The sequence below is a fragment of the Lepidochelys kempii genome, chromosome 7, assembly GCF_965140285.1.
Source record: "Lepidochelys kempii isolate rLepKem1 chromosome 7, rLepKem1.hap1, whole genome shotgun sequence".
Classification (NCBI taxonomy): domain Eukaryota; kingdom Metazoa; phylum Chordata; order Testudines; family Cheloniidae; genus Lepidochelys; species Lepidochelys kempii.
Window position 1 is genome coordinate 59,473,469 of NC_136386.1, and position 13,015 is coordinate 59,486,483.

Consider the following 13,015-nt stretch of genomic DNA (forward strand, 5'->3'; position numbering starts at 1 on the left):
GAGAAGAGAAAACTGAGGGGGCATATGATAATAGTTTTCAAGTACATAAAAGGTTGTTACAAGGGGGAGGGAGAAAAATTGTTCTCGTTAACCTCTGAGGCTAGGAAGAGAAGCAATGGGCTTAAATTGCTGCAAGGGAGGTTTAGGTTGGACATTAGGAAAAACTTCCTATCAGGGTAGTTAAGCATGGGAATAAATTGCCTGGGGAATTTGTGGAATCCCATCACTGGGGGTTTTTAAGAGCAGTTAGACAATCACCTATCAGGGTTGGTCTAGATCAGTGCTTCTCAAGCTATCTGATGTGGGGGACCGGCAATTTTTTTTCCCCAATGTGCGCGCAGACTGGCAGTCGATGACTCGCGGACACACCGCTTTGAGTAGCACTGGTCTAGATAATACTTACTCCTGCCTTGAGTGCGGGGGACTGAACTAGAAGACCTCTCAAGGTCTCTTCCAGTCCTACAATTCTATGATTAAGATTACTCAGGTCCAAAAATGGTGATCTGACATAGGGTGCTACATTTTTTAAAGGATCAATTTAATTAATTTTAACTCAAACTAACTGAACAATTTACTTGTAAATTCTCAGAAAATTAATTCTGTACTCAAAGAGCAAGTGCTGTAAGTCTGGAAAGGATACTCTGTTCTTCTGACGTAACAATACGGTTGAATCCTGCTTAATGTGCAAAATTCAACTCAACCTTACTACAGTATCATAACCAGCATTTCCATAACAATTCTGGTGTTCATACATGAGCCAGAAGAGAATCCAGTTTCCTACCTCAAACGTGTGCTGATTTAACAGGGCTAAAATATATTTTAGTCACTGAAGCAAGCAGGTAAGAAAGATCCTGAATATACACAAGGAGCAGGTATGTTGAGTAAGCGGGTACCATTTTAAAACACAGGCACCCTTATGACCACGATAACAGCATCTTTAAGCACAAAAATCAAAATTTCAATGACCAATACTGATCATATATTGTAATATATTTGCATATTTATTTAAACAGTGTGAGGTAAAAAAAGCACATGGATTTGACATAAGGAATACCCATACACAAAAAATTAAGGTTATTCACCTGTAACTGGAATTGTTCAATATGGGCACTGCATATTCACACTCAGAGGCTGCACAAAGAAAAACAGGGTCTAAAACTAATTTTCATTTAGTGTGAATGGGCACTCAGCTACAGACATCAAAACTTCCTGTTGAAAGGCCTCCAAACACTCAACAGGCTATATAAAAATACTACTGTACAAAACTACCACTAATTCGATAGTTATTTCCTCTTGGGCAGCACAATCAATGGGTTATAGCAGAAGACTAAGACTCAGAACTCCTAGCTTTTATTCTCAGGTCTATCAGTGATTGTGTGCGCAAGACATTGGGCAAGTTACGTACTTGAGTATTCCTATCTGTACAATAGGAGGAATGATACTTGCACATCTCTGTAAAGCATACAAAATCCTTTAAAAAGTGCTACAGAAGTCAACAGAATTATTATGTAGTAATACCACACAATCCCCCAAACTGCCTTATTTTTCATGTATTCATTTTTGGCCACACTGAAAAACAGTGAAGTAGAAATTGTTTATTTCACAAAGCAGGCTCTTTAATAGCAGACACTGAGGTACTTATTATAGAATAGTCCCAATATCGTAACAGCCTTTTAGAAGTCTGCATGTGGATATTTTTTTTGGCTCAGTCTACGTTTAATTTTACAACCCCATCCCTTCAGCTGAATTCTTGGAGGTATATTTCAGCCACTGTCTGTGTATGTGATATCATCTATAAAAGTTACTAATATAAAGCCTTCTTGGACTAACCTTAGCCTTTGTTTATAGTAATCTTCATCTCCATCATCTCTGCATCTCTTTACTCTACGATTTCCTACTGTGTTCTCTTCCTCTTCCTCAGAGCTTGGGAAGAAGTCTTCATCCTCCTCAGCTTCTTCCTTAAGGTTTCTCTTCCCTGAATGTTTTCTTCCTCCTGGCAAAGTCTTCAGTTCGTAATCAGAATGATCCTCAGCATGAAAAAATGCCGCCGCCTCCTCCTGTTCCTCCTCCTCCTCTGGATTAAAAAGCTCCTCATCAGGCACACATTCTGACTCTTCACTTTCATCTCCTGGTTCACCTCTCAGCTTCTCCTTGACCTCAGGACGCCTCTTTTCCTTTGGCATTCCTATCTTAAATTGGATCTGAAGAGCATGGTTCTGAAGTTTCTTCATGTGCTTTTTCAGGCGCTTGTCTGTTTTTGACAGGGTTCTGGTTTTGCCCCCCTTTCCCTTTATGACTAATGTGGGAGTTTCACACTGAATGTTCTTGGCCTGTGCTTTATTCTTTGGTCCCTTCTTAAGGGCTGACCTTTTCCTTTCGGATGACAGCTTAGCTTGATCTGCCAAATACTTCTCAAAATCAGATGCTTCATTTAGCATTAACCTGCGCGGCTTCTTTTCTATCTTCTGAGGGACCTTTGTTCCAAAAGGGGTCATCTGACCAGTACGAATGAGTTCCTCCCATTCTGTTTCCTGGACTGGCATGAGCATACTGCCAAGAGACGATGGACCAGGCTCTGCAAAGAGACTCAGAACATTCATATCTTATCTGCAGACTCATTTATGTGCTCTAAGTAATATTCCACAGTTCAAACAGATAAGCAGGTTTGTTTTAACCTTTAAATTTATTTGTTTTAATAATATATAAAGCATCAATCCTGAAACTAGCACCCTTCCTCATACACTGTACAGAATAAACCAAAATTACATCCAACTAATTCAATGGTTAGAGAAACCAGCCATACAAACTAAACTGGAGGGAAAAAGAGAAAAAAAGCATTCCAAAAAGGAAGAGAATGAAATAGAAGGCCAAAAGGGTCAGATAAAAAATGCTATATACTGTACATGTAAAATGTTATCTCCAGACTACACACACAATGCAATCACTTCACCCACCACTGAAATGCAGCCATTTCTGACATGAAGCATATCTGCAAAGATAATCAGAACTTAAGTCAATATCCACATCATCGATCTCCAAGCATTAACCCACTGCCATTACAACACTCAGTACCACTAACGTCCTCTCTGACATACTGACTTTCCACAAGTCAAAAAACTGAAATTCCCACAGACCACTTTAACTTGATCTTCCAACACTACAATTAATAATTTAATGGCTATACTCTTAAACTTGCACTCTTGACATTTCTTCACACCATACATCAGAGAAGGGACACAAGGCTGATTATACACTCAAAGTTTCTTACCTTATCAAATACCCTACCAAACAGGTACTATAGATCACTGCCATCTACCTTCTGATTATGACTTAAAAAAAATAGTAACTACACAGAACACAAAACAAAACTGTGCACAAAAATTATTGAAATGTTCATACACCAGACACACTGGTCTATATGTATATACATTCACAACATGATGCATAACAAAAAGTTGGCAGGTACACTAAGTGACTGGTGCAGTATCTGAAACCACTTTTAACTCATGTTTTAAAAACTGAGTGGTTAACAAGATGCTGGTATCTCTTAACTCCATTTCTTCGATTCAGTGCCCAATTCATGTCCTTGCCAGATACTCACACTGCATCCACAAGCTCATTTCCTTCAGATTCCTTTTTATTAATGTTTCTTGATGAGACTACAATTAATATCTCCACAATACAACTGTTCCTCTTCCTCAGCCTTCCCACCAGAAGGACAGAAATTACAGTTCCAATCCTGTAAGGTACTTAAGGGTACACCTGGACCAGATTGTAGGACTGGGGCCTTTGGCATTGAACCAGCACAGTAGTTAAGCTTGTGCTTAACTTTAAGCATGAGTAGTCCCACTTAATTCAGTGAGATTACAAATGTACCTAACTACATTTCTGTATCAGGACCCGTGTTAGTAAATGCCAAATATAGAACTTAGTTAATTTGTGTAGTCAATTTTTTTTACGGTTGTACCATATTCCAAAATGATTCAATTGCACACTTACTTATCCCACTCAAGGGGAACCTAATTTAAAATTAATGCGTAATTTAAAAAAATGCATTTATTTAAATTACTATGGTTCTTCCGCTACACATCCTGAGTGTGATGAGCAGGTGTGCAAGTAACTTGAGTTTAATGTTCTTTGAACAGATACGATTGCTCTTCAAGATCAACTATACCCTGCTACAGCTTTATGTTAACTTTTTTATATGTTTGCATGTTATATCTAGGTATTTATAAGCTAATGACCATAGCATCAGAACACTATTTCCTTCAAAATATTTATTTACAGAAGACAAGGATTCAGTAATCACATATGTAGCTACTTCCGTAAACTCATTACTTTACCAGATTACATAACTGTAAGCTTTCAGAAATAAGAACATACACTAGACGTAAAGACCTCGTCATGACTAAGCTACATTTCCTCGTACCAAATGCCTGAGTTTTAATGCACAGAGCATAAAAGGAAGGATCTTATGGTGTATTTCTATTCACAAAAGTGACCCTCAGAAGTGGCACATTTTTATTCCATAGATCTATTCCAATTCAAATCTACCACTTTTACTGTCAAAAATAAGCCTTTACTGCTTTTTACTCCTTCATGACCTGCAGATCCAACACAGATGTGAGTGTGAGAGCAGGAACCTATTCAAGTCATGTGTCAGAAAAGTATTATAAATTTCAATGCGCTACCCCTGTACAAACTCACTGAACTCTAATGGGGTTGCACAGATATCAATGGGTGCCTATTTTGGCCTTCAGAATTTTGATTATTAGTGATGACATACAAAACAGAAAGATACCAGCTTGACTAAGAACTCATGCTGGGTTTGCAGAGGGAAGTAAGAAAAAACAACAACACATGCTCAGTTAGATTTGATCTTGGAAACATTGAGACAATTATCAGGGTATTCCGTAAGAAACTGCTGTTTTCACACTGTACAGCTCATATAACGTAAACATTTTTTAATTTCTAAAAAGTGTTTCCTACCAAGATATGAAAAACTAGTTTTGTGAGTACTGATTGATGGCTGATTATGAAATGTAATTCAATCATTACGTTAGCTTTATCACATTAGCTGTGAAAAATGTTAAGATTTCCAATTTATTAAGCCCAATACTCTAATGTGCATTAGCTTTCCCTACTGAACTAAGCACAGATCTACTTTCAGTCTTTAAAAATCCCCATATGGATACGCTGAGATCTGCAATTCTGCAGGTGCAGAGAATTAAGTGTTCCTAAAATCACTCTTTGAAAACAAACCACTGAAATTTATTTACTCATGTTCACTGGCAAAGATCTTGGCAATGAGTTTCAAACAACAAAAGGCATTACACAGAAATGACAAACTCAGAAAAAGATTTGCAATGGCATTTTCCCTCACCTTCATCATCCTGAAATTCAACATCATTTGTTCCAATGAAAGTCTCTGCTCCACCAAGAACTGCTTGGAGACGCTTTTGTTTTGCTTTGATCTTTTTTAACTGTTGCTCCTTGAATGACAATAGTGTACAAAATTTAAAACTCTTCGTAGCTGACTTGCTTTTCTTACAAACAACAAGGTTCAAGCTGTTATTAATATGTTAAGTAGCAGGTTAGCATTTTGCATCTGAAACAAGTTCAAATTTTGATATGGTTCTATGTGATAAAAATGCATGCGGAAGGCGTCATCCCAGCACCTGGTGGATACTTCTCTACGTAACACATACACATCCACACCCCCAGTTTGGCATAGTTCATCATGACTGGGGCACAAATTTCTAAAAGTGCACTAATTCAGGTGTACATGCACAGCATATACATGCAAACACCAGATGGGCATGCACAAGTTAAGGTTGTGCACACAAACAAATCTTATGTGCATCAGATACTTTCACATACACTTGGGTATGCATTTTTTAAACTTGGGCCTAGGATCCAGTGAAGAAAAGCCCCATATATAGCTTATGAAATTTGCACTAAGCATATATTTGAGCTCAGTCAGTGCCAATCCTTCACTTTCATATATGCTAATTACAATCATAAAATTAAGTACAAACCTTCTCTTCAACACATTTGTTTTGAGATGTGTTGCCACAAAGAGACTGAAAGAACTCAAAACCAGTCAGTTAATGTTCTTCTTCATGCATAAACAGGTATTATTACACCAAGTGAGCTCAAGAGAAGACAACTAATTTATTTGCAAAAAACTAACACCACAGTGCTTGTAATCATACAAGAGTGAGGGAATTCAAAATTACGGGTCCTGTAACAATCGTAGCTCACCACCATTTACACTTTTTTCATAATCTTTTATCCACTTTTATTATCCTCGTAAGTGTTATAATGTGGCAAAGTTACGATTCCTAAGGTGACCAAGAAGGTTATGGACTGTGTTATACAGGTCATCAGACTAGATAATCAAAATGGTCCCTTCTGGATTTGGAATCTATGAATTTCCTGATTTATAAATAAACTGATCAAATTATTAAACACACGAAGCAGTACAAGTTTTTATTACTTATGAACTTCATTCTTTCTAAATCTTTTCCGCTCCCCTTAGAGGCGCATGATTTGAGGATCAAGTTTTAATTTTTTTAAATTTAGTAAAACTATCCTCAATGAGCTGTTTCCTCGAGTTTCATTTGCTGAAAATCCTCCAGTGCACCTGTGTGCAGTTATAAAAGATACTTACACAAGCACTGACATCCCTGCTGTCATAATACCCATCTTATAAAGCACTTGCCACATGTCAGTACTAAGCTATCCAGGAGATAATTTCACTTCTTAGCTGTTTATAAGGCAACGAACATTTGTCTCACTATCAAAAAAAATTTGGCTTTCACCTACTAAGGATTTTTTTTAACTACTCAAAAAGGCGAAGTATTATTAAAAAAACTGAAATTGCACAAATTACAACACAAATAGGGTGCAACTTGTAATTTAGGGCCTGAATCTGTAAACATCACACACGTAACTTCACTCATTTGACTAATGTCTTAAGATCAATAAGACTACTCATAAAAACAAAGTTGCTCAGGTTTTTCTATACAGTGATTTAGTCTAAGACAGCGGTTCTCAAACTGTGGGTCGTGACCCCGAAGTGGATCGTGACCGCATTTTAATGGGGTCACCAGGGCTGCCTTAAGACTTGCTGGGGCCTGGAGCCGGAGCCGGAGCCCAAGCCCAAGCCCAAAGGCTTCAGCCCTAGGCGGCAGGGCTCAGCTCACAGGCCCCCTGCCTGGGGCTGAAGCCCTTGGGCTTCGGCTTTGGCTCCCTGGCCTGGGGAGGTGGGGCTTTGGTTTGCCTCCCCCGCCTCAGGGTGGTGGGGCTTGGGCGGGCTCAGGCTTCAGTCCTCCCTCCTGAGGTCCAGTAGTAATTTTGTTGTCAGAAGGGGGTCATGGTGCAATAAAGTTTGAGAACCTTTGGTATAAGACTTCAGCAGTTTTAGAAATGGCTAATAAAGAACACCTCATTCAAGTTAGCTATTATCCTGCAACTGGTTGTTCATTAATTCATTTTCAGATAACATGGACACAAGTGCGGAGAAAAAAAATCACATAACATTGCTAACACTCTGAAACACCACCATAAGGCCCTGCAGGAATTTAATTACAATCATTTATCCAAACGAGCTCTAGAACTATAATTTTAGAGACTGATCCAAAGCCCAAGTCAATGGAACAACTCCCACTGACTTCAGAGGCTTTGGATTAAGTTCTTATAACCTTTGGCAAAAAAAACAAACAAAAAAACCAAAAAACTGTTGAAATGGTGAAGGAACTGCAAGTTTAGACTCTGACCCTTTATCAGGATCCTCAAGTGTGAAACCTGACACAGGATCAGCGCCTTAAGCAATCCAAAGCACAAGTTAATTTTTTTCAGTCACCTTGTTATACTTTTGTCGTTTTACAGAGTCTAGTTTTCTGTTTATATCTTTGCTACAGACAGCTTGAGGAGTAAGTTGCTCTATAATTGTATTGATCTGTTTCAAAGAAGTCATACAGGACCTGAAAAATACAAAGATGTTCATTTAGTACTCAGTTGTAATAATGAGAAGAGTAAGTACATGACATTTTCAACTCAGAGAGTTTAAATCTAAAAATTATAGCCAAGATTTTAACAAACAAAAGGCTAAAGTTGGATTTCTAAATAAGTATGCTGATTTTCTTGGCCTTTGAATTTTACAAAGGCTAGTTTTTTAAATGAATCAAGCATTTGTAAAAATGTTTTTATGATTTTTTAAAAATGTTCAACAGTTCTGTTCAAATACAAACAACGCACTGCAGTATTTGGAACTCAATAATTACAACTCTGCTAATGAACAACTACCAGGAAGTAGAGCCCTGCAGTGGGATTGGGATCCCACGGGTCCTGCAGGACTTGCTGACATAACAGGAGTGGGATTAAAGAATAGTTCCGTGCAGGGCTCTACCAGGAAGTGAAACTGGGCAATCTACTTTTATTATCCAAGGTAAGAGAAGTGCAAGAAATAAGTATAAGCGGTGAAAGAGTTGGATTTCTTTTTTAAATCTGTTTTAATAATCTATAGTTAGAAAATACATTGGTATGGCATTTATTTTAAATCTTATTTTAACCTTAGTGTCTCTTTAATTTAACAGATAAAATTATTTTTGTATTGTGCTGTAAAATAATTTTAAGAAGGTACAGTAGTACTGAACCTTTCATGCCTAGGCCACTATATTTATTCAAATTCTTATATATAACCTGCCACTGCCTCACGTAAAGCCTAGGTGGATAGTAACCAAAAAGTGTCACCATTTAATAATGACTGTTGCATGATCTCTTAAAATTGGCGGGGAGGGGGGAAACGGGAGGGGCCAGGCTGGACTGTCTCATCAATAGAAATGACGGCACAAAGAGCCTACTGTACTGATTAGCTACAGATAAGAGGTAAAACTAACGTTTTTTGAATATAAGATACTGAGTTCTTCTTTTCTCCATTGTGTACAACATCAATACATGTGATGTCACATTGGACCAACTGCAGCATGTGATAATACATTATCATTCAAACTAATAATCAGAAATGCAAAGGAAAGCATACCAGCCCAAACAAATAATGATGGAGAGAGTGGATTTTTAAATATACATTAAAGAAGCAAGCTTCTCTCTCTACCTATCCCTATTTTCACACTTTTCTATAACTTGCTGAATGACTAGTCTGCCAGCTAGCTCATTTATATAACAATGCAAGACCGAGTGATATTTTTAGATGCTAATATTAGGCCAAACAGAAATCAAACCATCAGACGCTGATGCAACAAACAGAGGTCTCTTTGGAATGTAACCAGAAATTACATGAACAAATGTGCAAACAGAGATGAAGAACAAGTCTCACACTGTTCGAGGCCCTATTAGCTAAATAGCAAGGGGCCAGAAGAGCTTCTTTGAGGACATAAAAAGAAAAGGAGTACTTGTGGCACCTTAGAGACTAACCAATTTATTTGAGCATAAGCTTTCGTGAGCTACAGCATTAATGCATCCGATGAAGTGAGCTGTAGCTCACAAAAGCTTATGCTCAAATAAACTGGTTAGTCTCTAAGGTGCCACAAGTACTCCTTTTCTTTTTGCGAATACAGACTAACACGGCTGCTACTCTGAAACCTGTCATTATTTGAGGACATACACACTGGATAAATTCACATTTACTCTTGCAAAGTGGTCTCTGTTGAATGAAATAAGTGCTACAATGTGTTTTTAAAGGAGAATCATAATTCGCCGTTGCCATCCACAGTATGTGCAGCAAATGCATTGTGCAAAGCCATGCTTTTTCCACCTTTTTAACATTTTCTGTTATTAATTAGGTTTGGGGTGGAACGTACTAGTGAAAACATCTTCATGGATGTCTCCTCCCACTAAATATGCCTCTCTTATGTCCACCTTTATGTGGGGGTCCTGTATTGGCCTCTGGCACATTTGCAAGTTCTAATGGTAGAAAAAATATATCATCCTGATGCCCAGCTTTGCATCTCAAAAGCACTACGTAAATGTAAAATAGTCACAACCCCTGTGACTGTGAGATGTTCATCTGTAAAATGAGGATAATGGCTAAACACAGCAATAGTCTTTCCTATTCTCAAAACCAACACATCTTCAACCACATCTCCCTTCCCCTTCAGCTCCAAAATCATTAAGAAAGCAGTTAAAAATCATTACTTTGAATTCATCTCCTCCAAAGCCATCCCCACTCCCCTCTTACTTATTATTTTGGGGAAGTTATACATTATAGTTATATGTGTTACGTTATTCAGAGGTCAGACTAGATGATCACAATGATCCCTTTTGACCTTAGAACATATCACCCTAATCTAAAGGAGTACCTGTGGCACCTTAAGAGACTAACCAATTTATTTGAGCATAATCTTTCGTGAGCTACAGCTCATTTCATCGGATGCATAAAGTGGAAAATGCAGTGAGGATTTTTTATACACACAGACCATGAAAAAATGGGTGTTGATCACTTCAAAAGGTTTTCTCTCCCCGCACCCCACTCTCCTGCTGGTAATAGCTTATCTAAAGTGATCACTCTCCTTACAATGTGTATGATAATCAAGGTGGGCCATTTCCAGCACAAATCCCAGGGTTTAACAAGAACGTCTGAGGAACAGTGGGGGAAAGGGAGAGGGGTAGGAAAAAACAAGGGGAAATAGGTTACCTTGCATAATGACTTAGCCACTCCCAGTCTCTATTCAAGCCTAAGTTAACTGAATCCAATTTGCAAATGAATTCCAATTCAGCAGCTTCTCGCTGGAGTCTGGTTTTGAAGTTTTTCTGTTGTAATATCGCAACTTTCATGTCTGTAATCGCGTGACCAGAGAGATTGAAGTGTTCTCCGACTGGGTTTATGAATGTTATAATTCTTGACATCTGATTTGTGTCCATTTATTCTTTTACGTAGAGACTGTCCAGTTTGACCAATGTACATGGCAGAGGGGCATTGCTGGCACATGATGGCATATATCACATTGGTAGTGTGGCTGATGTTATTAGGCCCTGTGATGGTGTCCCCTGAATAGATATGTGGGCACAGTTGGCAACGGGCTTTGTTGCAAGGATAGGTTCCTGGGTTAGTGGTTCTGTTGTGTGGTATGTAGTTGCTAGTGAGTATCTGCTTCAGGTTGGGGGGCTGTCTGTAGGCAAGGACTGGCCTGTCTCCCAAGATTTGTGAGAGTGTTGGGTCATCCTTCAGGATAGGTTGTAGATCCTTGATAATGCGCTGGAGAGTTTTAGTTGTGGGCTGAAGGTGACGGCTAGTGGCGTTTGTTATTTTCTTTGTTAGGCCTGTCCTGTAGTAGGTGACTTCTGGGTACTCTTCTGGCTCTGTCAATCTGTTTCTTCACTTCAGCAGGTGGGCATTGTTGTAAGAATGCTTGATAGAGATCTTGTAGGTGTTTGTCTCTGTCTGAGGGGTTGGAGCAAATGCGGTTGTATCGCAGAGCTTGGCTGTAGACAATGGATCGTGTGGTGTGGCCTGGGTGAAAGCTGGAGACATGTAGGTAGGAATAGCGGTCAGTAGGTTTCCGGTATAGGGTGATGTTTATGTTACAGTGCTAATAAGCGATGGTCGTGTCCAGGAAGTGGATCTCTTGTGTGGACTGGTCCAGGCTGAGGTTGATGGTGGGATGGAAATTGTTGAAATCATGGTGGAATTCCTCAAGGGCTTCTTTTCCATGGGTCCAGATGATGAAGATGTCATCAATATAGCGCAAGTAGAGTAGGGGCTTTAGGGGACGAGAGCTGAGGAAGCGTTGTTCTAAGTCAGCCATAAAAACGTTGGCATACTGTGGGGCCATGCGGGTACCCATAGCAGTCCCGCCGATTTGAAGGTATACATTGTCCCCAAATGTGAAATAGTTATGGGTGAGGTCAAAGTCACAAAGTTCAGCCACCAGGTTTTGCCGTGACATTATCGGGGATAGTGTTCCTGACGGCTTGTAGTCCATCTTTGTGTGGAATGTTAGCGTAGAGGGCTTCTACATCCATAGTGGCCAGGATGGTATTTTCAGGAAGATCACCGATGGATTGTAGTTTCCTCAGGAAGTCAGTGGTGTCTCGAAGCTAACTGGGAGTGCTGGTAGTGTAGGGCCTGAGGAGGGAGTCTACATAGCCAGACAATCCTGCTGTCAGGGTGCCAATGCCTGAGATGATAGGGCGCCCAGGATTTCCAGGTTTATGGATCTTGGGTAGTAGACAGAATATCCCAGGTCGGGGTGCCAGGGGTGTGTCTGTGCGGATTGATCTTGTGCTTTTTCAAGGAGTTTCTTGAGCAAATTCTGTAGTTTCTTTTGGTAACCCTCAGTGGGATCAGAGGGTAATGGCTTGTAGAAAGTGGTGTTGGAGAGCTGCCGAGCAGCCTCTTGTTCATATTCCGACCTATTCATGATGACAACAGCACCTCCTTTGTCAGCCTTTTTGATTATGATGTCAGAGTTTTTTTCTGAGGCTGTGGATGGCATTGTGTTCTGCACGGCTGAGGTTGTGGGGCAAGTGATGCTGCTTTTCCACAATTTCAGCCCGTGCACGTCGGCGGAAGCACTCTATGTAGAAGTCCAGTCTGCTGTCTCGGCCATCAGGAGTCGTCCACCTAGAATCCCTCTTTTGGTAGTGTTGGTAGGGAGGTCTCTGTGGATTAGTATGTTGTTCAGAGGAGTGCTGGAAATATTCCAGGATCTCTATCAAGCATTCTTACAACTACAATACCCACCTGCTGAAGTGAAGAAACAGATTGACAGAGCCAGAAGAGTACCCAGAAGTCACCTACTACAGGACAGGCCTAACAAAGAAAATAACAAACGCCACTAGCCGTCACCTTCAGCCCACAACTAAAACTCTCCAACGCATTATCAAGGATCTACAACCTATCCTGAAGGATGACCCAACACTCTCACAAATCTTGGGAGACAGGCCAGTCCTTGCCTACAGACAGCCCCCCAACCTGAAGCAGATACTCACCAGCAACTACATACCACACAACAGAACCACTAACCCAGGAACCTATCCTTGCAACAAAGCC

The 13,015-nt window shown here is 39.8% G+C and overlaps 1 protein-coding gene and 1 long non-coding RNA gene across 5 annotated transcripts in view; one reads left to right on the plus strand and one right to left on the minus strand.

The window, feature by feature from the left end:
* ERCC6 (ERCC excision repair 6, chromatin remodeling factor) overlaps positions 1-13,015 on the minus strand; it is an 80,861-nt gene that overhangs the window by 63,202 nt on the left and 4,644 nt on the right. For 3 of the 4 annotated variants that reach the window (XM_073353081.2, XM_073353082.2, XM_073353083.2), the window contains exons 2-4: positions 7,868-7,988; positions 5,384-5,492; positions 1,831-2,575 (exon numbers count right to left, since the gene is read on the minus strand). The exons of the other annotated variant lie outside the window; for it this stretch is intronic. In XM_073353081.2, coding sequence (XP_073209182.2) covers positions 1,831-2,575; positions 5,384-5,492; positions 7,868-7,988 — 975 coding nt within the window. The remainder of the gene's footprint in view (positions 1-1,830; positions 2,576-5,383; positions 5,493-7,867; positions 7,989-13,015) is intronic. 4 annotated transcript variants of the gene reach the window in all.
* The window catches only part of LOC140914662 (uncharacterized), a 59,664-nt gene continuing 54,521 nt past the window's right edge, over positions 7,873-13,015 (plus strand). The window contains exons 1-2 of the long non-coding RNA XR_012159934.1: positions 7,873-8,039; positions 8,238-8,452. This is a non-coding gene — a long non-coding RNA (uncharacterized LOC140914662). The remainder of the gene's footprint in view (positions 8,040-8,237; positions 8,453-13,015) is intronic.